The sequence below is a fragment of the Cydia strobilella genome, chromosome 11, assembly GCF_947568885.1.
Source record: "Cydia strobilella chromosome 11, ilCydStro3.1, whole genome shotgun sequence".
Taxonomy (NCBI): Eukaryota; Metazoa; Arthropoda; class Insecta; order Lepidoptera; family Tortricidae; genus Cydia; species Cydia strobilella.
In genome coordinates, this window is record NC_086051.1 from 8,253,985 (window position 1) to 8,281,059 (window position 27,075).

At 37.7% G+C, this 27,075-nt stretch overlaps 1 protein-coding gene across 1 annotated transcript in view; it reads right to left on the reverse strand.

The window, feature by feature from the left end:
- Window positions 1-27,075, reverse strand: part of LOC134745116 (regulating synaptic membrane exocytosis protein 1) — a 115,179-nt gene that overhangs the window by 76,458 nt on the left and 11,646 nt on the right. Inside the window, exon 2 of the mRNA XM_063679078.1 lies at window positions 13,046-13,160. Coding sequence (XP_063535148.1) covers window positions 13,046-13,160 — 115 coding nt within the window. The remainder of the gene's footprint in view (window positions 1-13,045; window positions 13,161-27,075) is intronic.

The following is a 27,075-nucleotide window of genomic DNA, read 5'->3' on the forward strand; positions in this document are numbered from 1 at the left end:
TGCTTTCTCTTATGAAATATAGTGATGGTTAGCGTTTTGAATGCTTGAACTTTGATAAAATACTGGTGAATTGTTCTGTAATCGGCTGTAATAGCCGCTCTGAGCAAAAATATGAGATCATAACCTTTCACACGTAAGTACGGTATTTTACACCTTCCTCTTAACGCAATATGTGAGAATAACATCGTAAAATTACGTTACACTCAAAGCAATGTAGAATCAAACGATTTCAATAAAAATATCACAATTATTTACGCAAATTAACAAAACATTATTTGTAAAATTATCCGCCCAAATTACGTAGGTAGGTAGGAGTCTGAGGTCAGCCATTTTTAAAATTCTTCCTAATTTAGCTGCATAACAATCATGTTAGGGATACCAGATGAAAATATCATAACTTTATGGGTAATTTTGACTTCGAAGTTTTTTCGTACTTCTAATTCCAAAAAATAAATAAACAAATGTTGTGAAGATTAAATGTGGTGTACATTAATTGGTGTGATTGCGATTTGTGATTTCTTTAAATTAAAACCCATAATACATTTTATTTTACGTTTTATTTACTAAACATGTTTAGTTTTGTACCACCTGCGCGAATTATAGGAGGTATTTCATTGTTTATACGCCTAAAAAGAACGGCCCATTGACATTTTATTTAACAATTTTTAATACCGTCAAACAAGCTAACTTTGCCTCCAGGGTAATCGCCCCAACGTGATATCAAATATTGGGGTATACGAATATGGTATACCCCACGTTTATGACGTCATCTATGTCTATCCCTTACGGGCGCACGCGTATAGCTGGTCTATGTAATGCTAGGTCTATGAGTCAAATAGTTTGGAATGTCAAATTAGTAATCAAAAATAAGTGACAGTTATACAGTGAAGTGAAGTATAGGAAGTGAACCAGGTGCGAACATAGACAGAAGCATATAAGATATATTAAGATCCGAGAGTAATTCAAAATGTAGGTGTATATAAAATTCTAAATTATGCAACAAGGCCTATACCTATACCTTATTAAAATACATATATTATAAGTAAAGTAAATACACTTTATTGCACCACAAAAGAAAAGTCAATAACATATTTACAAAGTAAATAAAGGTAGCAACAGGCGGTCAGGTAATAAATAAATAAAATAAACATTACTTAAAAATCATTATTTATCTCTCTTTCTTAATGTGCTGCTGTGTATATATTGTGTATGTATGTGTATATATATATATATTTATATATTTATTTGTGTTATATTATTTATTTATTTATCTAAAATTTAAATGTACTATATGTACTGTCTGATTAATGTATGTGTAATTCCTGTTCCTCTAATTAATTCGTGCACTACCTGTTTATAAAAACTTTTGTTCTTCATATCCTACTACTCTAAGGTTGTCTGGAAGAGATCGCTCACAGCGATAATACCGCCTGTTGCTACCTTTATTTACATTGTAAATCTGTTTTAAAAAAATATTTCTTTGTGGTGCAATAAAGAATATTTATTATTATTATTATTTGTATCTCATATAAACTCACGGGTATATATATACATCCCGGTCATTTGATAGGCGTGCGTGGGGATACAGATCCAACACGTAGAGGCCCTTTGGAGAAGTTTGCTGTTATGTAATACACCTGCTAGAACCCATTCACGGGTACAAATAGATACCCGTAAATCGGTTCCAACAGGCGTAGGGGCTATTATAAACACAGTGGAAAAGAGTGCCGGTTATAGTGTTGAAGTTTGGCTGGTCAAAAGATTGGGCTATTGCTGAGAGGTCCGGACACCTTCCATAACAATGTTGTACACGTTATCGAGGCAAGCGGTGACTCGCCGCTGACTAGATGGGCCCCTGAAACTGCGGCTCAGGGGTGTCGAGAGGTGTGCGCCGCTTTCTACCCAGTGGCTGTTAGCAGCCACTGTGCCAACTCGTGTCTTATGCATCTTTCACTTCCACCCCTGGAGCATATAGCTCTAGCGACTCCTCTCTGGACAGCCAATGAAGGAAAGCCAGAGCTGAGAGTCCTGCGGGTCCCCTTGGGGTCCACTCCGTCCGACGAAGACACGCCGGAGACGGAGACCCTGACCGACTCTCGGGAGCACTCGGGTCCGTGGGGTCGTTACTCCCCAACAGCTCGCCACAAGCTGCCCTGCGGGCTTATTATTATTATTATTATTACTTTTATTACCTAAACTATAAAAATAAGTGCAAACAAAAAATTCCTCGCGTCTTAGTATTTCTAACTCCTCTGTAGAATATTTAAATAGGTTTTACTTTAACAAGTTTGGGAACAAATCAAATTATTTTATTAAATATTTTGATTTCTGTTTTTTAAGTAGTCACTAGTCACACATACACACATACATAAATTAAAAACTGTGATAGTTGTCATATATTAAAGAAAAAGTGACGAAGCCCTCCAGTGGTGAAGGCCGGATTCGAACCGGCGTCTTTAGCTATCGCGGCTAACGCCATGAACCCCTAGGCCACCTCGCCTCGCCCTAGGGGTTCATGGCGTTAGCCGCGATAGCTAAAGACGCCGGTTCGAATCCGGCCTTCACCACTGGAGGGCTTCGTTACTTTTTCTTTAATATATGACATCTATTACAGTTTTAAGGTTTTACTTTACTTAAGTGTATCATAAATATTAAGGACATATTAGATATATAAATTGAGAGTAAATACGATAAATGTGTCCCTTAACTGCAAACTCAGATAAATCCTTTCGACCCTCTTAGATTAAGATAGGGTTATAGGGTAGAGAAATATCTACCCTATAACCCTATCTTAATACCAAAATCGCAAAATCTGAGTTTGAAGGTAAGCGAATCAAATAAAGAGAACAAGTATAATTTACTGCAGTTACTCTTTCCGTAGTATGATATCGTAAGCCTATAATTTGCCAAACCAACACCTAGTTAAATACAGTTAAGTGCCGCGACCGTTAAAACCACAAAATTGACTTAAATTACAATACCTAATTTACTACGAAAGCCGAATTGAATAGAAAATTGCAAAACCTTGTCGGTTGCCGAATAAATTAATAAGGCAGCCACGAGATGCTTTGCGGAACTCAATATTAACATTCTGAAATAAAAAGGCAATTAGCCTAATTTATTCAATGCATTCTGACTTCATTACACCACTCGTTTCTGTATAAAACTTGAGGGGAGACACGGCGTTTTATTGGACTTTTTGATCTAGCTGTGTAATCTTTTCGATTATCTTATTATTGTGGCTTCTGCTGGGCGGTGTGTGTGTTATGTTATGTTACATAAGTTTTGATATGCTTTTATTACTTTTAACATGAAAAAAAGTTTTGAAAATTCTATCGTGCTATATTCGTCGTTTGTTGTTCGTTGTATGTTACTGTGTTGTATCGTGTTTTTCTTTTAAATATCAAATGAAACGGCTCATTATGAGAATCTCAAATATATTTTAGAACAAAGAAAAAAAATAACAAGCAATCCCTCTCAATATCTCCGAAACTACTAACGGCCTGTAATTTTGGAAAAAACAGTAAATAGATTAAAGGAGAACCTATAAGAAGTCTACGGTGATTCGGACTTAAGAAAAATAGTGAGAGAAAATGTGAGAAGTCCGACTCGCACTTGGCCGGTGTGTTAAGGCTTAATTCTTAACATTATATTATAATAGTTTTTACGTTGCTGGATTCGTCAATCTATGCGCCCGTAGTTAAAACGGCCGTTTTTGTTTTGAGTTCATAGATCGACAAATCTAGCAACCTAAAAACTAGTTTGATGTATTCAAAAGGTACTTAAATACAAAATACAGTACGTATTAGCGGCCCCCTTTTTAAAATATCTATCGATAAATTTAAATAATCACACTTATTTAGCAGTGGCGCTAGGGAGCACGTTGATGGGCTCTTAATATTGTGAGTGGCTGTGCCCGCGGCTTCGCCCGTATGGGGTTCAGCCTCTGTGATTACCGCTCCGGCTCCTAGAGGAAGAATTCTAAATATTAAATTCTCGCTTCATATTAAGGCACAAGCTCGATTAAGTAGCAAAACCGTGAAAAAGTAACAGTAAGACAGACATACATACATAGGTAGTTACTTTTGCGTTAATAATACTCGTACCTATTAGCAAAGGTGACACGCATGCTCATTAGAATCCAACACTAATCCTGTGTGATTGTTTTTTAATTAGTATTACGCTTCCGCAAACAATAGAACTGTCATTAATTGAAATTGAAATATTTACATGTGATTTTGTGCCCGGAGATAGTACGAATAATTGTGGACCCAAACCGATCGTTGTACCTAATATACGATCCGTCATTCCAAGATTCAATTAATTAAAAACATTCAATAAATTACATTAAACATTGACTAAATCGATCCAAAAAATTGTACTAAACCGTCCGTACTAATATTATAAATGCGTCACTCACCTCTTCACTTCATGCAAAAACAGCTAAACCATTTACTCACATATCATCCCATACGCGGGTATAAGGGTACGGTGGAATTGACTATGCAAGTGAGATATGGAAGTAGGTACTAATTCTACGCAGAATATTTTATTATAATATTCTAAATTTACTTTTTCTAGGCGTTTTATTCTTAGTTAGGGCCTGTTTCACAATGTCCAAGTAAAGTCCTGAATAAGCTACTTACCACTTATCTGACGAATAAAGTCATCGTTGGCGTTTCACAATCTCCAAATAAGCTTTATCTGCTGGATAAAGTGCTTTTTTTGTAGGAAATTTTATCTGGCGGTTAATTTATTTGTTAATTAGCTATCCAATACTTTACTTGGACATTGTGAAACAGGCCCTTAGTCTTTAATGTTATCATATCATAGTTAATTTAAAAAACTAAGAAAAAGGAATGAGTATTCGAAAGTGAAAAAAGTGACTCCAATTCTGTGGCTATTAAAATTTGAAGCTACGCCGTAGCACGCTTTCGTAGTCATGTCGTAGCACTCTACGTTACCGAAGGGATTCCCCGAGGCTTGAGCGTAACGCTGCATCTTACGGGCCAATTCGAACAATGACTACGGCTCGGGCGCGGCCTGCAACGCATGTTCCTCTGATGTGTGTTAATATTTCCAAAATTCGGTATTTCGGTGGTGCTTGCGAACAATCAGTTTACAAGGCGTGTGTGACGACCTCTCAAGGCCCTGGAAGTGCTAGCTAGCTGAAGAAGGACCAGGATCCCCGTAAATCATCGGCGTGCGCTCAAGGTTAGTGGCTATCCCATATTGGTTGATTGCAATGCCTGTCCAAAGTTTTTAATATGCTAGGGAACCTAGGACCAGCTGAGTTATCGAAGGGTTCATAAATACGTGAACATAAAATTTGAACATGGATATTTAGTTGATATCTATCAACTAGATATCCACTACATATGAAACAGAAACGATAACGAGATATTTAAGAAAGTCATGTCAAATTTGACATTTCCGCGATTCCGAATGTCCTCTTGAACGATCTCTTTAAGATTTGCTTAAGATACTGCTTAGATATCCAATGGATATCTAGAGGAAATCCCAAAACTTCACAATAATTGTAGCGTGAAATGACAATTGGTTTCTCGAATCGAACTGCAAAAGATAACTAGTTAAGAACTAGAGTATAACGTATCTATTAGATCTCGTATCTAGTAATCGTAGTTACGCTGCGTAACGCTGGCACGCGCGCCGACGCTGGCGCTTGATAAAATAATATCTTAAAGAACAAAGTTTTTGCAGTTACTCGAAAACAATAATAATAATTGTTTCTAAGATTATACATTAAAATGTACGCGTTTTATATGCTCTTAAGTATGAAAATTAAACATATATAATTCTTCCACGTAATACGGTATTTAGCTACTCATCAGTCATCACTAATCAGCTTGTACAATAGGGTTGTTGACACATGTTGAATTTTATAACTAAATCTAGTTAAATAGATAGAAAATGTGCAATTTCCTTGTTTTTCATAGATCGAAACGGCTTCCAAGCAATAGCGACTTCACGAAGTAGGTAAATTGCCATTTTGTTAGAAGCGTTTCGTCAGTAAAGTGCGATTGCCACTTTGACGATTTGTGACTTTTGTATGGGTTCCATACAGACCTGATCCTCAAAACAAACCTAATTGACTGATATCATGAATAAAAAAATGACAACTATTGGTGCTGCCTCCTACATATAACTGCATTGTGGTGCTGACACTACTGACTAAATCAATTAACCCTTATCTTGGCAAGGCTCAAAATATTTTAAATTTTAATATTTTTTTAGTTTTTTGGCACCTATTGACCATAATAGACTATTAAAAAATAATGAAAAAAATCTAGTCTTTTCCAGTTTCAGAAAATCATATGTATCATATTTAATAGGTACAGTGCCAATCCCTCGACAAACTCATTGCCTACTTTTTAGAAGAAAAATGTGGATTTTAATAAAAATAAAACATGTAATGAAACAGAAATCATCATGACATTTATTGTTATTAAACCACAATCTAAAGCATAAAATGACTATTACACCTATAAAAATTAATAATATCTAAGAAATCCTGATCACACGGTAAAAAAATTTTATCCCGTAGAGATTCAAAAACACGTTAACAAAAAGTTGTGTAAAATTGGGCAAGTAAATGATTAACTATAATAGTAAAAAAACTTTTTTAACAGGGGGGCATTTTTTGTCATAAATAAAATTTGCCGCGCTACGGTCTACGGCGTAGCAATAAGGCTACAGCGTACGAATAAACAGTTTAAATAATATCTATTACTTTAAAAAATCAAAGTTCACTAACTAAATAGTATGATAACTAATATGACTTATTTGAAACATGTTTTGCAACCCTACATGTATAAAACAATCAAAATTAAAATAAGTCATGAACACCTATTTTGACGATAACTTGGCAATGTATTAAATGTAAATACACATGTACTTTTATGAGTTCTTGGCAATGTATCAAATATGATACATGTATTACAATTTCATGTAAATATTCTGTGTCTTAAATGTTTTTAAACACGACCACTATGTAAATCTTAATACAAAAATAGTAAATGCATTAAAATGCAAAAATATATACTAATCTAAGAAATAAGTGCAGACTTACAGTACGAAATGAAAACTGTTGTTTCCGTGGCGCCATGTTGATTATTGCTAATTAATTTACAACGACACTTGTGTGCATTATTTTTTACTATGATAAAAGAGGGTTGATCGACATATTTATAGCATAATTTTTTTTGTTAAGTAATAAAGTGAACCTGCTAGATTTTTTAATTTTCCATGTACCACGGGTGTTACGATATTAAGATAAGGGTTAAATAAATCTTGAATATGAAATAAATTATTATGTTTCATTCACCAAGCCAAATAGACAAATTAAGTACCTACCAAGTACTTCTCAAATAGTAAAATTTTTAACGTTTGTAAAACTATGTATTTACATAGTTACTTAAGCAAGTTTGTTAACATTTTATGGGAAATTTACAAACTTTTCTCTTACCATGTAACAAGTTTCAGAGAGAGCTTTATAAAGGAGCCCACTGGCTAGCAGTCCGCCGGACGATATCGGCATGTCAGTTAGAACAAAAATTTGACAGTTCCGAACAACTGACAGGCCGATATCGTCCGGCGGACTGATAGTCAGTGGGCCCCATTAGGTACATCTGACTGAACATAAAATGGTCCGTGTTTACAACTTGCTTCGTAAAAGTAAATACAACCATTTTTAGGGTTCCGTACCCAAAGGGTAAAAACAGGACCCTGTTCCTAAGACTCCACTGTCCGTCTGTCTTTTTGTCTGACCGTCTGTCTGTTTGTCTGACCGTCTGTCTGTATCTCATGAACAGTGATAGCTAGACAATTTAAATTTTCACAGATGATGTATTTCTGTTGCCGCTATAACAACAAATACTAAAAACAGAATAAAATACATATTTAAGCGGGGCTCCCATACAACAAACGAGATTTTTTTGCCGTTTTTTGCGTAATGGTACGGAACCCGTGCGCGATACCGACTCGCACTTGGCCGGTTTTTTATGGTTCGAATATGAACGAGAACAAAAACATATAAAGCGCAGCATCTGTTCTCGATGTTCAGTGGTGTAGTCACCGGCGCTGTATCTCTTTGTCACACACGTAATATCAACGGTTATCATTTAATAGAATAGAATAGAATAGAAATAATTTATTCGTTAGCACACACAAATAGAAAATTATACAAAACAGAGAAACATAAATAAAAAGAAAAAGTGCCACGAAATGGTCTCACCTCAGCATGTTGCTGGCGACTTCCAGCGCTAATCTTCCGGTGAGACCATCCGGTGAAACAATCACGACAGGTAACAAGAAAAACAACAAAATTAATATATAATATAACATACAAAAGACAGAGACAGAGATAAGTTAAAAATACATATTACAATAAACGCTATCACCACGTACAGCTGTTATATCCGGCCAAACTCAGCTTGGCCGTACATTATAACTAGCGCCATGCGGCAGATACGTAAACTAAACTAAAATTACACCTAAGACAGGTCGATTTTATCAGAACTTCTCTTTGATTAGAAAAAAAACAATACTGTATCAATCTAAATTTCGAATTGGATCTACTCGCTCGCACACTAGCTAGCCTTATTTATTCCAACCCAAAACTACGGAAACGTTAGGAAGTCTCACATTCTTGGATCTCATCTCAGTCTAAAATCATATAAAGGATTTAAAATAACCATAAGTATTAAATACTATAATCCGAAATAGATATCATAAATACACCAAAGAAAAAGTGATCGAGTGAGTGAGTGAGTAAAAAATGGCCGGAAAAAAACAAATTAAGAAAAATTTTCATAAAATAATTTGATTTGTTCCCTAGTTGATCTATAATCCGTCTAAATACTTATTGTGATTCACTGTCTTACTAAGGTCATTCGTAAAATTAGTATTTTCCAGGAGTCAATAAAATCGTGGGCGAATAACTCAATTAAGGCCTTAAATATGGAACAAAAATTTTTTATTGACCGGCCAAACCCAATACAGATTCATCCAGCTCTGAATTACGTTCTGAATACTGTCATGAAATTCTGAATTATAATAAATCGATGGGAATTCAAATAAGTCCGCAGTTTGTGTAGGTGGTGCGGAGGTGAGCCGCGGGGAAGCCGCTAACAACAAAGAGAGCGCTCGCCCCGTCATATCCCGCTATGTGAATATTGAGAAATGCTCATAAATTCCTGCGCAACTTTTCTGAGCTCCTCAATACTCAATACTCAATATCTTTATTGCTAAATAAACCCCTGGTAAATGCTGCATGTTATTGTCCCAAATTCACGTGAAGTAAGATTAAATTGACCCACAATTTAAGAGTAAGCCGATAAACCTCACAAAGCTGAGCAAATCTGTAAGTCTTGCTATAAGTTCTGTTACAAAGTTAACTGTACGGAACAACTGTAAAATAAAATGGTAAGATTCTTTTGAATAGAATAGAATAGGATAGAATAGAATAGAATAGAATATATTTTATTTGTGTGTTTGTGTTTGTATTTGTCTTCGGAGCTTTGTTAAAATGACCAATCTTATGTTGTTATTCTATAATCTTGTGTTGTGAAGTAACTTACGTAGATACTTATACAACTAACGGCTACATATATGCTTTATTGTATTTCAGTAATATTACACACATTAAGGTAAGTAAGTATACATACATTTCAATATTGCTCAATTCATAGTCGTTATGGACAAATAACTTTGTAACAGAGCTTATGGCTAGTCCATGGTGTACTCTGCAGATTATTGTTGATATGCGAAAGAACCTTGTTTTGAGTAGAGATTGGAGAATAAAAAAACTATAACAGAATCCTAAGATACATATTTGACGACCGGTCTGGCCTAGTGGGTAGTGACCCTGCCTGTGAAGCCGATGGTCCTGGGTTCGAATCCCGGTAAGGGCATTTGTTTGTGTGATTAGCACAGATATTTGTTCCTGAGTCATGGGTGTTTTCTATGTATTTGAGTATTTATATATTATATATATATCGTTGTTTGAGGACCCATAACACAAGACTCCTTGGGCTTACCGTGGGACTTAGTCAATCTGTGTAAGAATGTCCTATAATAATTATTTATTTATTTATTATAAAATAAGCACCTTTAATTCCGTTCTAAAATAAATTGAATATAAAAATTACGGAAAACTTCCAGAAATACTGGAGTTAGAAAAGTTTATTATTTTTATTACTTAAACGTAAGTTGCGAGTTCGAAGCAGTAGTTTACCCACAGAATGAATTAATCGCCCGGCGAGTCCAAAGAGACGCGTAAATAAGGGTGACTAGTCAAATGTGAAACTTTACTCCACACCTACAACTCCTGCACATACACCATCAGCTTTCGCTAGATAATTTACACCTATCGCGATAAAAGCACAGTTACATGTGTTTGATGTGTTTCGCTTGTCCTACCTTTGTCAAACTTTCAAGGGCTTAATACATCGGTCAAAAGAGGTAAGTGCTCTCTAAAAACAAATTAATCAGTTAAGGGGCCCACTGATTACCAGTCCGTTGGACGATATCGGCCTGTCAGTTGTTCGAAACTGTAAAATTTTTGTTCTGACTGACAGGCTGATATCGTCCGGCGGACTGATAATCAGTGGACACCTTTAGATGTGTATACCCGTAGATATTTGTTTCATATTAGATGTCGATTTTAATAAAGTTTTTGATCGTGATCTGTAATACTTATTAGTTTGTTATTAATAATTAATATCAGATAAATAAAGTAATCATAACAGACCTAGAAGCAAAAACCTAATAAAGCAAACCTCGTTGAAAAATAAACATTTCTTTCTTTTCATTTGATATTATAGGTCGGTATTTTGTCTAGAAGTCTTCTAGAAATCGATTTTCGCTCATGCCATCTCGTATATGGGTATATTTAGTAATTTTAGTATCAATGCATACAGTATGATGTCCTATTACTGGCGTCAAAGTTATTTTCGTTGTCTTGTTTTTTGTCCCCAAAAAATGTGACAGAGTGGAGCTTTTTGTATGGGGTGAATTTAGTTTTTTATAAAAAATCAATCAAGAGAATTATAATCTACAGCTAGAAAGACATGCACTTAACTTTATTTAATTATTTCATAAAAGACAAAATTAGAAGCGTGACAGTGGGTTAGAAACAAGACAACGAAGAGAATTTTGACCCACTGACGACTTTATGACGTCACAGTACCTACCTACCCCCACCAGTTTCGGGCTTGTTATCTCATATATTTGTGTTCAGGACATCAAACTGAATGCATTGATATCATATCCGAGATGACATGAACGGAAAGTAACCTAAAACCTGATTTGCCAACCTACATTATTATTCAACCTTGTTATCGCCAACTATGCCCGCTTTTAAAAAAAGGCTAATTTCTCAAAAAAAATATATGACATCATATGCCTTTTTTTGCTCAGCACGTCCATTGTGACAAAAACTTTGAATACATTGGGTGGACAATGTTGCCTACCCGTTTTTGCCCATTTCCATAGAATACTCGCCTAAGCATTTTACAAAGGCTAGGGTTGAAACTTTTGAAAAAATCTGTTACAATAGTTTAATAGCGAAAAATATGAGGTTTGCTGTATTTTTCATGCTTTTTAAAGGGATAAAACATCTAAATAAAGGATAATAAGACAAATGAAATACAGTATATTTGTATAAAAAAAAATTTATACCACGTCGGTGGCAAACAAGCACAAGTAAACTTACTTTAGTGTACAAACATAATAATAACATAACCTTCTTTTACTTGCGAAGTTGGGTAAATTAGTCGAAAGTGACAACCCTTAGTCGTCTGTCAACAAGTTTTGACGCAGAATAATACCCCATATTTGACAACTCGCTTAAAATTCCCAAGTCAAGTTATACACATATATATAGTTTTGTCACAAATACCTATAAGCCTATAACCTATTTTCTACTAAAAATAGCAGGGTGACCATAATGAATTTTTAATTTTTCTACATTAATTTGTTTACAATTGTCGTTTTGGGCAAAGTTTCCCCTGGAGGCAAAGTTGGCGATAATGAAGGTAATGATATTTATGTCAGACCGCCGAGCGGTGGCATCCTGAGTGTAAATGAGTGAAAAATGAATTGGAAACAACTGAAGAGAATTCCTTTATTACGGGAGATAATTTTGTTTCGGACAATAACGGAGTTTGGGCTGATCTAATTAACAATGCTCGCGCAACGCTGGTTCGATTACTAGTCCAATACCTTTAGATAGTGTTAAAAGTATATTTTGTAAGAATTATATTTAGAATTTTTTTTCAGTATTTTTATAGGTATGACTTATATCGTATCCTTATTCCTTCTAAAATAGACGGTACTTGATATCTACTTTTTTTTTAAACCTTTCGTATAAGGCCATGGGGTTTTTTTTTAGGTTTGCCTCGGCCGTGCCCTATCAAGCAAAAAAAAAAAACATTCTTTAATAAATTTAAATACTTAGGTTACTAAAAAATGGGTGCGGGAACACATACAAACGATAGGTGAAAGAAAAATTATTTGTCTTATAAGGGGCAAAGTTGTTGTTTAACTCTTCGTCAATACGCAAGCAAGCAATATATTGCAAAATAATTGTAGAACGACTCATAAATCATAATGCCATACGAATGAATAAATAAATTGCAAAATTAAACCTCGCGCGTAGCGAGTGGTTCGTAAAGTGGAACCTTGAGCGTTGCGAGGGTTTTGAAAGCACGAGGAGAAACTTTGCTACCGAATAAAACACATTTTTTTACCACACCAACGCGAGGAAAACACGAACGTAAAACATTACAAATCAAATCTAAATGAACGCTATTAAATATTTATCATTCAGTTTCGCTAGTGTAACTCTATTTTATTGTATTACAATTACTAGCAACGAAAACTACAGTATTTTTCAAACAGACATACCATAAATATATATATATATATTTTTTTTTAATAATATAATAATACTATAACTTCCTGCCTGGAACACTGGAATGAACTCGTCGCCACATCTGCAAACACATAGTTTTATTACTCGTACCTTTATCCTGGGCCGTGAGCAAGCTGGAGGAGAGCGTCTGCCGCAGCTTGCCGAAGGTGCCGGGCGCCTCGATCTGTCCCGGCACCGTGTTTGCCGTGTCCTCCGTCGCCACCATCTACACATAATTTCCTTCATAAATGTCGTCTTAATTCTAAATAATTCTTGTTGGCGGATGATAAAAGTCACTTTTATTAAATGAAGCCTGTGTATTTTTGCTTAAATTCAGAATTAATTTAGGTACAGAGCGATGTGAACAGTGAGAGTTGTTGAGAGAAAAGAAGTACGAGTGAGTCTGTGAATGGAATAAAATCATTCAGTCATATATATGGTTGCATTCAGAAACAATTCTTCTGCCTAATTCATATTTGTTAACGTCGTCGTAAAAAGTCGAACCCAGAGAAACTCGCAATCAACCCTTGCATTTGTTTTAGAGACTCCCTATGGGCACATTCGAGGTGCATATTTGATTTGAACTCTAAGCTTTTTCGGATTTCGTTACTATTACCTAAATATGTGTTAGGTAATAATAAGGAAGTGGGAATGTGGGGTACATAGGGGGTAAGTATATTGCTAATGTTTTTGCTTTTGAATCAGGAAATATTGTGTAAGTAGGTATCTATAAGTATCGTTATTATACTTTAGTAGTTTATAAATATAGGTTTAAACTATATCTGATTGAGGATGATAATTTATATGATCATAGCTGATTTATTCAAATAAAAAAATATTACGGGGCAACCTTACACAAATCAACTTAGTCCTACAGTAAGTTCATTAAGGGGTTTGTGTTGTCATTTATAGTGCCTACTGTAATATTATATTTAGCTTAATCCAATGATAATTTTAACAGTAGTACATTCACCATATATCTTCGAAACAAATTTTTGTACCGAACAAGCGGTAAAAAGTTCCAATGAAAATAAAAGTCACAACGCGTCAAAGAAAAGGTCGTGTCGCGGAAACCGTCGCCGCGGAGCGATAAAACTCTTCATACAAAAATAACGACTCAGTAATACTATCGTAAATTTTATGGAGAGCAACAGATGGAGTCTGAAATACATCAGAAGGGGAAATCAATATTACCGTCTCCAGAACTCCGTTGAGTACCGTTTGGCTGTTGTTTCGAGTCATCTCTACTCCACTCGCTCAATAACATTGATGTAAGGGCGTATCGCAAGTGTCGCACGCAACCTCCTGTACACATATTGTTTTTCTTAACGTACCTACGTATTGTTTTTCTCCTTTGCCGCCTCCGTAAAGAAGCTAGTTAAATGCGCTAATATTAGCTACCTAATGCTACATTCAATTTTCCAATACCGGGACTAATGTCATATAATAATTATTTTTCGTTCTCTAATTTGGTCTTAATTAATCGCACTTAAACTATCGTGAGACATATTTCAAAATATTTATCAGTACGGTTTTTACTCACTATTATTTTTAGTCGCTTTTGGCGACAGTGCACGACGTACAACCGCCGCGGACACTCGTGCCTGAGGATGGATTCCCAAAGAATCCGAAACATGTCGCCAAAAGCGACTAAAAATAATAGTGAGTAAAAACAGTACTGATAAATATTTTGGTCTTAATTAATTGTGATAAGTTGATAACTTTTATTTGTGACTGAAAACAAGAAAACCTGTTTAAACTTAAAAACAATACGGTATAAACCCAGAAATAATGAACTCGCTATATTTTAAATATCAGAAAAGCTATACCTCAAAACAGCGGAAGGAACCGTGTAAGCCTTGAACAAAGCTAACTCCAAGCGGACGTTGTACTCGTAAAGGGCGGCAAGTCGCGCCGCGGAAGGAAACTATAGCCGTTCCAAAGTAATGGAGGTCTCGGTACCTACCGGTCCTTAAACCACTTACAAAATGGGGAAGCGAAATTCAACTGTTTTTTCTTATCGTATTTTATGTAATATCTCAGCTGTTTGCTAAACGATATTTATAATTTATAACATTGTTTTTTAATATTGTCTTCGGTTACCGCGATAGTTACTCATGAAATAAAACTATGAAAACGGATTATATCGCGTATATTGAATTTATAATACATCCCGACGTTTCGAACCCTTTACAGCGTTCGTAGTCAACCGTGATCGTGTCCGTGTCCAGCATGCCAGGCGCGCGCTCCAGGCAAACGAGCTCAGGATACCGCGGGTCAACCAGAGGTCCCACATTAAGATCCCCACAGTCGAGCGCAGGCCTGCCATTCTGCTTTTTGTCAGGGGGGTCACGGACAGGATCAGCCACATCTTGAAGCGTGCTTCTATAAAAACATATTTCAAGCCAATGAAGAAGATGTCACAATTCCTGAGGCCTGTAAAATGCAATACCCCTCTACAGATTGCAGGAGTGTACAGGCTGGACTGTGAGTGTGGCCTATCATATGTCGGGCAGACGAAACGGAGCATTTCCACTCGGGTGAAGGAACACATAGCTGATGTCAAGCACCGTCGACCTAGGTCTGCTGTCTGTGAGCATGTCATGGATAAAGCCAATCACTCAATCAAGTTTGATAAGCCTCTGGTTCTTGCCAAGGAGAAGCGTTACATACCCAGAATGCTGCGCGAGGCCATTGAGATTAAGAAATATCCAAACTTTAATAGGGAAGATGGCTTTTCTCTACTACCAGCTTGGGATCCTGTAGTCCATCTGATAAAGGAGCAAGCGAGACATAGACTGTGAGACCTTAGTGTTGGATGATGCTGGACATTCTGATGTTTTGAAAAGATGTGTCCCGCCGAGTTTGTTGCCGGTCCCATATTGGGATACCCTCCTACAATTTAGAGGGAATTAAATCTTCTCGGGTCCGTGGTGTAGGGTTGGAGCCGGCGTAGTTTTTATCGCGTATATATATATTTTTACTTGAAAATAATGGTAGTGTATAACTAGCCTTATGAACCGATTTTGCATGTACAACCAGCCTTAAAGTTTGTAGTCTATGATTGTTCATTATTTTAGTATGTGGGTATTTTTGCACTTTGTAATTTTTCCTCAGTCACCCGTTGACCACGAACGCTGTAAAGGGTTCGAAACGTCGGGATGTATTATAAATTCAATATACGCGATATAATCCGTTTTCATAGTTTTATTACATTGCTTTTTACTAAAAATTTATACTATTGGTAACTAGGTACACCACTCAGTTCATCGAGATCAAGAGGTTTACTGCTGTCTGTTGCTATAGATAGTTTAGTTTTGAGCATACTAGTAAGTAGGTATATTTAGTAGTTTCAAGGAAAGATTTTGACCACGGATTCATATTAAGCTACCCTTCAGATCCTCAGTTATTAATTATTGTCATGATCAGTCAGACCAGTTTAATGAAGAAATTTAAGATAGCGAACTTTGCCCATTGTTGACTCGATTTTCAACTCGCTCAGACCAGTGATACATACTAAACATTAGTATTTATATATATGACACCGAAAACGCCCCGCGTACGTACCATCATTGACCAGACAACGGCCCACCTACACTACCATTGTACCCACGCTAAGGCCACGCATATTTACTTTCTTGCAAACGAATTGACCAGTATAGCAAGACCCTGCATGAAAATATATTTTGGGCCTTCTAGCTCCAATACCCTTGATTGATCGTACTCATATTAGGACTTAAAAAAATATTATGCCCTCAACTACGCTTTTATTTAATTTCATTAAAATTTGAATAAATTTTCTAAGTTATCGCGGAACAAACTATCAAAAAACTTCGAAATTCCGGGACGTGCTCCTAGCTATCCGTTTGTTTTTAGCTAAATGTAAGAACTTCGCTTCATTTTGCTTCTCTTGCTCGTTAGATTATGTGCCTATTATTTTAGACTAGTCATAGATAAAACAGCAAGAGTAATATAAATTTTATACCTACATATTTTCTGGGGTAATTTAAATATTGTATTTGTATTTTGTATTTGTATTTGTTTATGCTTAAATCGGTTTTTTGCTTGATTCGCGGTATCTTGAGCCCGTTGGCCTGAAACGGCTCTGTGGATAGATGCGCTTCAGGCCAACGGGCTGAAGGTACCCTGAGTCAGGCAGATGACCAATCTGAAGATCCGCAAATGTTATAAGTAATAAAATTCATCACCAGGTCAACTTATTAGATAGTTCTAGTAAATTGATTAGGCCCTCTAGTCAATCCCGAAATTTTCTAGTCTTTCTAGTACCCCTTAAAGTTTCTCTCTGCTCAACAATATACAAAAATCAAAGACAATATGGATGTAAACAACATGGTGTAGCAAATAGAGGATAATACGGCTCAATGGACAGAAAACATGTTTAGTGAAAATAATCTTGACATCCATTCATCCATTCGTAGTTTAAATTGGTTTAAGCACGATATCGATATAGCACTATGTATTTTTGATCAGTAGACATATATATATATACTACTATTATAGCAAGACCTATTCACGAAATTGACATTAAGATAAGATAAGATAAGATAAGATATCTTTATTTCATTATAAAATACATTATAAATTTGCCTTCAATCAAACCTAAAACGCATAACTATAATGATCGTCAGAGATTATGTTCATAGGAATACAATTTTGTATTATTATTATTATAGTACAGTATATTATGAGCCAATGAGCGTAACAAGCGAAAAAATTACATTATTTTTCCGCTTATTTACCTACATTACGTTGCCCCAGCAAGGCTACAGCTGTATACTCGTAGCGTAGCTACTGTAGTCGCCACCCGATGTCACCTTTACATGAACGGCACCAATAGAACAGTAAATGCAACTAAATTAGTAACAAATCCTCTATGTCAGAAAAACCTCATTATTTACTCAAAGCTTTATAACATTGTTTCAAACTGAGGTATTTCACAGACATCTCCTCACTATCGTAGTCTCATGAATATTAGAGCTGCAGATCAGGCCTCGCTGCCCTCTCGGGAGCGCGTATATGCCGCTCGCCAGCGCGCTGCCCACTCCCCTGACGTTATTGAATTTGCCACCAAGCGTTCGTGACTTGCCCTACGGTTAAATTATAAATCAAATTTAATTTGCAACCGTGCTTATTGAGGCTTTGCCTTTAGAAAGAGTTGCTTAGTTTCTGGAAGGCGTAAAAAATAAAATAGAATCAACAGTTTTATTTAATGTTTTAACTTTTAATTTAATCTATGTATGTGCGGTGACCTCGCGCCCTTCGTAAACGCTTCAAAAACAGTCTCTGTAGTCTGCCGTATAAAATTGACTATTATTTACTCTCAAGCACCTGTAGCTACCTGCTAACGACTAAGATTAAAATATTGTAAGATCCAACTCAGTGATGGAGGATCTTTTATTCAAAAACATTTTTATTCCAAGCTCTACTCGTCAAACAAAATAGGTTGTACTCGTAAAGGCAACAGCACAAATAGCACAATAGTTACAATCTAAAGAAAGGTTAAGAGGCTCATTATAACCAGTTAAAAATCTTGCTGGCTATATGTGAGAGATATGCTGTGGCCCACGGGCTCAAATATAATGTCATGAAGAGTGAGATCTTAGTCTTTAAGTCTGGTACTAAAACGTATTCTGTACCACCTATTAGTCTAGACGGTTTTCCTCTTCAGACTATTACAAAATTTAAATATTTGCCATTGGGTCACAGACACTTTCAAAGATGATGAAGACGTAGAACGGGAACCGAGAGCACTATCGGTTAGGGGTAATATGCTGTCACGCAGGTTTGCACGCTGTTCCCGTGAGGTCAAAATTACATTATTTAAAACTTACAACCTGTACACGTGCAATCTGTGGGGCAACTACACCAAAAACACTTTTAGTGCTCTGCGTGTCCAGTACAACAACGCCTTCAGGGGTTTGTTGGGGCTGCCCTGGCGCTGCAGCGCGTCAGGAATGTTCGCCGAGTGGAGCACAGACGGCTTCCACGCAGTGCTGCGTAAGAGGGTGGCGTCCCTGTGGGGCCGCGTGCGGGGCAGCACCAACACTCTCCTGAGGGTGATTGCGGAAAGGGTTGATAGCCCTCTCACAACTCACTGGATGTCAATGCATGTTCGATCCAATGAGCATTATGTGTTTTACTAACATTAACGTTTAATTTTATATAGTTTTATAGTATTATGTTTTATTGTTAAGTACTAATATAGTCTTGTAGACAAAAATATGGACACCTGGTGTCTGAAATAAATATTTTCATTTTCATTTAAAGTTATTCCATGTAGAGAATCCTGACAAATATTTAGGTATTTTTTACAGATACCTACATAGCTATTTAGCGAAGTCTTGTTATCCTCATAGCACTCCGACCACAAAGTTCGGAGAAAAGTAATCAAAGTTTAAAAAACACATCAAAGTTATTGCTACCTGTGCCGAAGATATTACGATCTTAGTCGGCGTTGGTAACGGCAGATTTATAAGATAAAGTAGGTCATGAACAGGCGGTGTTCATGACCCGCTAGAGCTACGGGCGCGGGTCGGGGAGGGGGTCACGGCCCTGGTTGACCCACTTGTTGCCTGCCCCTATTTACATTACAACTCAAATTTCTAACGACATATGGCTCGAGAATCGTCCGCATCCTTTAATTTTACCTAAATGATCGTCACGTCCCAACGGCTTGTCCTTTTACGGGAAATTAAAATTTGTCAACATGGATAACAAAACATCGATTTCCTGAGCTTTGTACACAAATTGTGGCTGAATCGCAAATTGGGTTACGTTTTGTTTTGGTAACTCAACACCGCATTGTTTAAAGCTGACCTCCTTTGTGGCTGAACTCAAAACGCTATCAGGCTTAATGACACTAAAGCTCCGTCATTTAGCCCACCGTTATATTTCTGCCAATCTGTGAGACGATACGAGAGCTATAAACGAGACAGGTTTCCTTATTTGGATTTTGGAACAAAGCCATGTGTTTACTTTGAATTTCTTTGTTCGACAAAATTTCATTTGAACAGTACATATGAACAGTATCTTTTTATCTACTAGTGTCCTCCTAAATGCAACATCATACCATAAGTACCTACTGTGTAAAAGCATGTTTTTTTATTTAACCTGAAATAATTAGAATGCATTAGCTGGAACTTGTATGGAGACGCGAACTTTGCAGTAAGGCAGTAAGCATCCAAAATGCAGATAGACGCTGGAATTTTCATAAAAGTTCCTAGGTATAGTGTATTGATTAGATGCTTTTTAATATGATTCGTTGCTATTCGATGCTGTTTTACTTGCCGTATTTTATTTCCTTAGCGCTGAGAAGGACCACAATACACAATCGAGGGTATCACGTGGCTTCGACGCGGCCGCGCGGGGGAGGAACAAATGGAATGTAATTACGCGTCCCCGACATACGACCCGATTGCTCTTCTAAGCTATTTTCAGCACCCACCTAAACTATTCCGTTAACAATGTAACATAAGAAACATGTCGACGTTGGCGTGGAAACATGTCCGTTCAGGAGTTAGTATTTAGTGCCGATTGGGGCGCTCTGGATAAATACTAGCGGACAAAGAGTCCATATCCTGTCACCCGACATGGACATGGACCCCCATGTTTTACGGCTGTGGTTTTATTAAATATTTCCATGTCTTCTTCCCGTTATAAATTCGCTCGACCACCCACAAAATTTGAATGGCGGGTCACATTAGGTACCTGTGCTCTATATGAAATTTAACTCACACAGGATTTAACTCAAACAATAAGTTGCTGATGGTAATTTTATTGCATGTAATAATCATGACGTTCTTATTACTAAACTCTTTATCTTTCAGAAACAAGGAAATGCTCAAAAATCGTTAACGGTCGGTTCGGAGCGAACGCTACAATTCCTGTAACATCTGTTAAGTGGAAGAGTAAAATTAAACTTTAAGATTCAAGTAGGTACCTACGTATCTTCGCTCTGCAGAAATTCGTTTTAACTTTTTTTTAGGCCAGGTATTTCGAGCTTAACGCGTTGTCGAGATATTGTTGAAGGGGGACACAAAATTGCAGGTTTTTTTCGTAGCGTGCCTTGGATGCACAAAGCGGGGACTTGACAAAACCACGAAGGCGCATTATTCCGCTATCATAGGACTATGCAGCCACAGTGCTAGTGTAATAACGCCGAATCAGCTGGCACACTGTACAGTGTATATAAATGTAAGATTTCAGAATCAAGAGAAGATACAATTAATTCACTTAATCACATATTTTACAAAACAATTGCATCTAGGTAAAATATGCTTAAAGTCCAAGTAGATTTCTTGCTAACCTCAAAAAAATCGTATAAATAAACACGAGGGATACCTATATACCTACCCACTATAAAAACGTTATCTTCATTTTAGAAACCTTTCTTGAGTTCTACAATATTAACATTGCATCCTGCGCAATGATGCAAATTTAAAAACTTCCGGTAGAAGTTTAAAGCGAACATAATTAATTACTGGGTAGTAAAGCATAGCTACGAAAATGAAATCCGTGTCGGAGTTCTTATATCACAGACACAAGGACTATTATTGCTTAATTCGAGTGCATACTTTTGTGGTACGCAGTAACAGTAAGGCAGTTTATTTGCTGAGTCTCGGAGCCGTACACACGGCCGCTACGAAGTTTGGGATTAGCTATTCATGGGATAATGGGCCTCATTACTTATGCTTCGACAACGGCATTAAATAATTACTTTAAAATGTCATGTTAATTACTGACTGCCTCCAACAAGCAATAGAGAATATTACGCGAAACTCTGCGTGGGTGGCGTCAGTACCACATTCTGAGGATCTATCGCGAAACCAGAAAATCGAAATTTCGTTATCTAACACCTCTGTCACTTGCATATTCGAGCGATAAAGAGGCAGATAGCGAAATTTCGGATTTGCGTTTCCCGGTAAGTCCTCTGTAATAGTACATTATGATACAAGTGTGCTAAGTTGGTCATGCAATGTGTAGCTGTAAGCTTACACATTGCATGACCAACCATACAACGTTTTTCAACACACTTGCGAGAAAAAAAAAGAAACTTTCATATTAATCAAATTTTAATAGTTAAAACAGTTAGTATTATGTGTTGCATTCTGTCATACTGCCGGCCGCCCCTCGCCCCGGCCGCGGGCGGCGAGGCGGGCGGGCCGGTCGGGCTGCGCACCGCGCAGGCGGGCGGGCCGGTCGGACTGCGCACCGCGCAGGCGGGCGGGCCGGTCGGACTGCGCACCGCGCAGGCGGTCGGGCGCGCCGGTGCCCGCCAGTCTGACCAATTAAAGAAGGCTCCCTTTCCATGCATATTATTAGCAATCAGTTACCTTCTTAACTCAGTCGGATAATATAATGAAAAAGCACGAGTGGAATAATACACTGAAAGAGCACGCGTGTTTAATATCTAGGATTATGAGCCAAAAATCGGTGGAATAAAAACGTCGTTTTGAGCTAGTGTGTTGAAATAGTTATTTGTTATACAAGGGTGCAAAGTTGTATTTTACCCGCGAGTGTGGAATTGAAACACGAGAAGTAAAATACATTTGCACCCGTGTGTAACACAAAACTTCTCCCCTCACTATAGCGAGGAAAGTGCAACATTCACAGGCGTTAGATCATCTTCATCACTGGAATCACTTATTTTTTTACGATATTATAACAGAAAACACTGGAAATTCTGGTTTTTACGTGAGTCGGTGAGAAGTGTTTTTAAGTAAAAAAATTGTTGACAATGTTGACATTTCTGTTCTGACGTATGAAATGTCAACGATGCGTTTTGAAATTGCATCGACTCAACTTGTGCGTTCAGAATTATATTTATATAAATAAAAAATCTAACGTTTCTTATGGAAATTTAAGGTTTATGACTTAAAATTATTATTATAAAGCTAAATTTGGTCTTTTTTATTAGATTCTCAAACCATTTATTTAATGATAATTAATATCGAACGAACCATTATTATGAGCGTTTTACGTTTTGTTATCTGTCAAGCTACTTAAACACGCTCCATCCAAGGTCAAATTACTTTCCCCACTAGTGGATAAAATGCGTTTTTCCCCGCTTGTTTTAAAGGATAAAAGACGGCTTTCCGAGCTAGTGAGGGGAAAAGTATATTTCGTTAGCTATCAGCTCCCAATGTGCTTTTGGTCTGCTATTTATGACTTTTCGTATGATTATCTTACAGGCTGATGAAAACATTGTTATTTTCATGATGTCGTGACTTATCCCACTTTTTGCGTTTACAGCTTTCTCAAAAATCCGGAAGTCTGGAAATCGGGAAGGGAATCCGGAAATAAGTACGTTACATTTGCCGAATTTACAACTGGGACCGAAAACGAGGACTTAGGGATAGGGAAAGTTGATACTGATTATAATAAAATTTCTCTTTTTATTTGAAAGCGAAACAAAACAGACTTTCCTCAGTGATCGTAAAATGTGTGTAAGTCTGCTTATTTCCAGGCGGACCCACTGTACAACTGTGTTTATATAATCAACACCTTTATCCTGTTTCTTGTAACATTGTGTATTGCCTATGTACAGGAGTCAAATTATTACAAGTTATGAATCAATATCTGCACACTATACCGACATCATAGTTTTGTTATTCTTGATAATTATGTTGTAAAAAACCATAATTAATATAACATGCGATAAGTGTCAAGCATGCACATAGAAGAACATATGAAATGTGGACATCTGCAGTTGAAGTCGAAGTTTAATTACTTCCTGCAATTTGTTGCTGTCAGTTAATTTTTCTTATGGAAAAGGCATCAGGCGTACGATGGATGTTAATATCCACGTGGGAAAATAGTCATCACTTTTCAACGCCGTGCGATTAAAAGGGACCAACAATGTCCTTATCACTTTGTCACATAGACAACTACCTACATCAATCATTGGACTTCGACGAAAATTGGACTTCCCGATTTTCATTTTCATTTTAATAAATTTTCATTTTCATTTAATCTTTTTATTAGTAAGTACATACATACATATAATCACGCCTATTTCCCGGAGGGGTAGGCAGAGACCACGGATTTCCACTTGCTACGATCCTGACATACCTCTGTCGCTTCCTATTCCTCATACACCTTCGCCGGTTTAGGGTGCTCTTGACCTGGCCTTTCTTCAGGATTTCCCCGATCTGATCAGAGAAAGTCCGCCGAGGTCTGCCCCTTCCAACTCCCGTTATTAGTAAGTAGTTCTTGAAAATACAGGCATAAAATTGCAATTATATGCAGTCCGTCCGTGTCGGCATGTCCGTGTCGGGACCTTAACTAAATATTGTTTTAGAAACTAAAAACTGTTCAAAACTATAAATAAAAAATATCTCGCGCCGTCTAGGATAATTGTTGGCTGCAGAGAAAGGAACAATAAGAAAATTCAAATGTAATAATAATGTACAATACGCTAGATATATAAAAGAGGTACCTACACCATGAAACTATTTTCAAAGTTTTATTATTTAACTGATATATCATTTTCAGCCTAAGCCAAATAATTGTGGATAATAATTACCTTCTACACAACAGATAAACATTTTCCATGTTGGTGTATTTGATGAAGATTGATGTATTAATTAGTCCCCGCGTTAGGCGGGCGCGACTAGAATACTGACTGGACACTGTAAGTTGAACAAACACATGTTTCAAATTGGCAAGTACCTAACAAGTAACTAACAATATCATTGCACAACCGCTCACTGAGTTCTGTTCCAGAGACCTGTGTGCGATTAAACTACAAGTTCCACTGCCAACAGTCTGTCGCGACCTAGTCCTCGCCCCGGCGTACATGCCCGGAGAGGACGAGCCGCCGCCCGCCGAACTACAACGACTGGTCAGCCACTGCGAGAGAGCGGGCCTCGCATTAATCATCGGGGCCGACTCCAACGCACACCACCCGCTGTGGGGAATGGAGACCAGTAACAACAGAGGTAAGACACTTGTTGAATATCTTGTGACTACTAATCTAAACATTTTAAATGTAGGTGCCGAACCAACATTTGTAAACAAACGATGCAGGACGATTATTGACCTGACTCTGGCTTCGGAGGAGGTCAGTGAACTAGTCATGGGATGGCACGTCTCCCAGGAGGCCTCTTGCTCAGACCATAGATGGATTCGCTTCAATCTACTAGCATCTAGTGACACACCAACCGCCCGAAGGTATCCCAGGAAAACGGACCGAGCCACTTTCAGGAAGGTCCTAGGTGAAAGCCTCGACCTGCTTCCTCCGAGGGACGACTTCCGGGAACCGACTGAAATAGAACAGCAGGTAAACATCTTAACCGATGCCCTCGTAGACAGCTACCACAAGGCGTGTCCCTTAAAACCACCGGCAAGGACTGCCATAACGGGACACAAGTGGTGGGGTCCAGAACTAGAGAGACTCCGACGGAAAACCAGGAGACTCTTCAACAGGGCCATGAACACAACGGCCGAGGTAGACTGGGACAACTACTATGAAGCCAAGGCCAATTACAAAAAAAGACTGCGGTACTGGAGATCCTTATCATGGAGGAACTTCTGCAGCAGCATCGAAACACTAGACCACGCCAACCGTGTAAGGAAAACATTAGCGTACAAGACCACATCACAATTGGGCTCACTCCGGAAACCCGATGGCACGTACACATCTTCCCCTGCAGAGACCCAACGCCTTCTCCTGGAAACTCACTTTCCAGGATGCGTAAGTCTCGCCGATGAAGATCAGCAGGATGAGGTATACAGTACAGCAGACAACAACTGGCAAATGGCAATCTTTTTATAACAGGTGTCACAGACAGTCCCCTATGCAGAGGATGCATGGAGACAGAAGAAACATCCTCTCACGTGGTGCTGGAGTGCAGCGGAGTGGCCCCATACAGGGCAAAACATCTCGGATCCCCGAGAGACCTCCCCGAGGTCCTACTCAACATCAAAGGTTTGATAGGTTTCCTCGAGGAGCTGGGCTGGCAAGACTAGCCCACCCCCATGTCACGCAAAATAGGCGCCAGTCGTCAAGTTGCGGAAAATCACCCGAACTACAATACAATACAATACAATTGGCAAGTAACAAGTTCCGACATGCAGGTTCTGTCAGGAGTCAGAGGAGAACTAATGTCAAAAAGAAGTACCTACTTTAGGGCGGCACGTACTGCAACCCTATGAGGTACAGAACATTACGGCCCAAAAAATCTGGAATTTTCTGGACTCAACGGGCATTAGTAATGAACTTTAAAGGGCCGTCACAATAGATCACCGCTTGGTCGACGTGACACTCAATGGCTCACAACACCCCAATAATAATAATAGGCGGGTGCGGGGGCAACTGTAACGTATGTTTAATGGGAAACATCGCCCGAAGACATGTGTACATGTCGTAATGCGTGAGCCGCGTGGGCGGTTACCGGCCATAAGCAATAAGTAAGCCGTGCTATCTATAAGGTAAAAGGGCCGGATAAAAGGCGTCACACACGACGAATATTTTATCTTAAGCTATCGAGCGATATATCAATTCTATGTTAAGCGATGCAAATATGTCATCTTAAGATGCGAAATATATTTTAATCCATTTTTTTCCTTTTTGAATGTTAAAAAAAACTTTAATTTTGAAACTTTGAGGCCTTGTATTTCTTTATTATATAGTTTTTTTAAAGTTTAATTTATTGTGATAAATTGCTCATTTACTATCTTTTTTAACTAGATTTAGTTACAAAAGTCAACATGTGTCAACAATCCTATTTGACCACCACTCGGTCTCCAGACTGCATTTATGTAAGTTAGCCTCTCAATTATATCGCCGCTACAAAAATGTTATAGTATCTTCACCGTGTGTGCCTCCCTTTAAGGATGACTCACGCTAGAATCGTTTTCTATGACATGTGACGGTGATCACGTGACGCTTTCTATAGAAAACTGAACTGTCAGACGCCCCGGCCCGGGCCCGGACCGTTGTAGCGTCAGTCATTATTAAATCGTTAGCAATCAATGACATTCTCAAACAGAACGTTACGTGAGGCATAAACACATAAAATCGAGTTTATACAGGGTCGATCGTTGAGTATGAAACCCAGAATTTAATGTGGTTCATTCCAAAGCTTTTATCCCGAACCGTTCGTCTCACCTTAGGACGC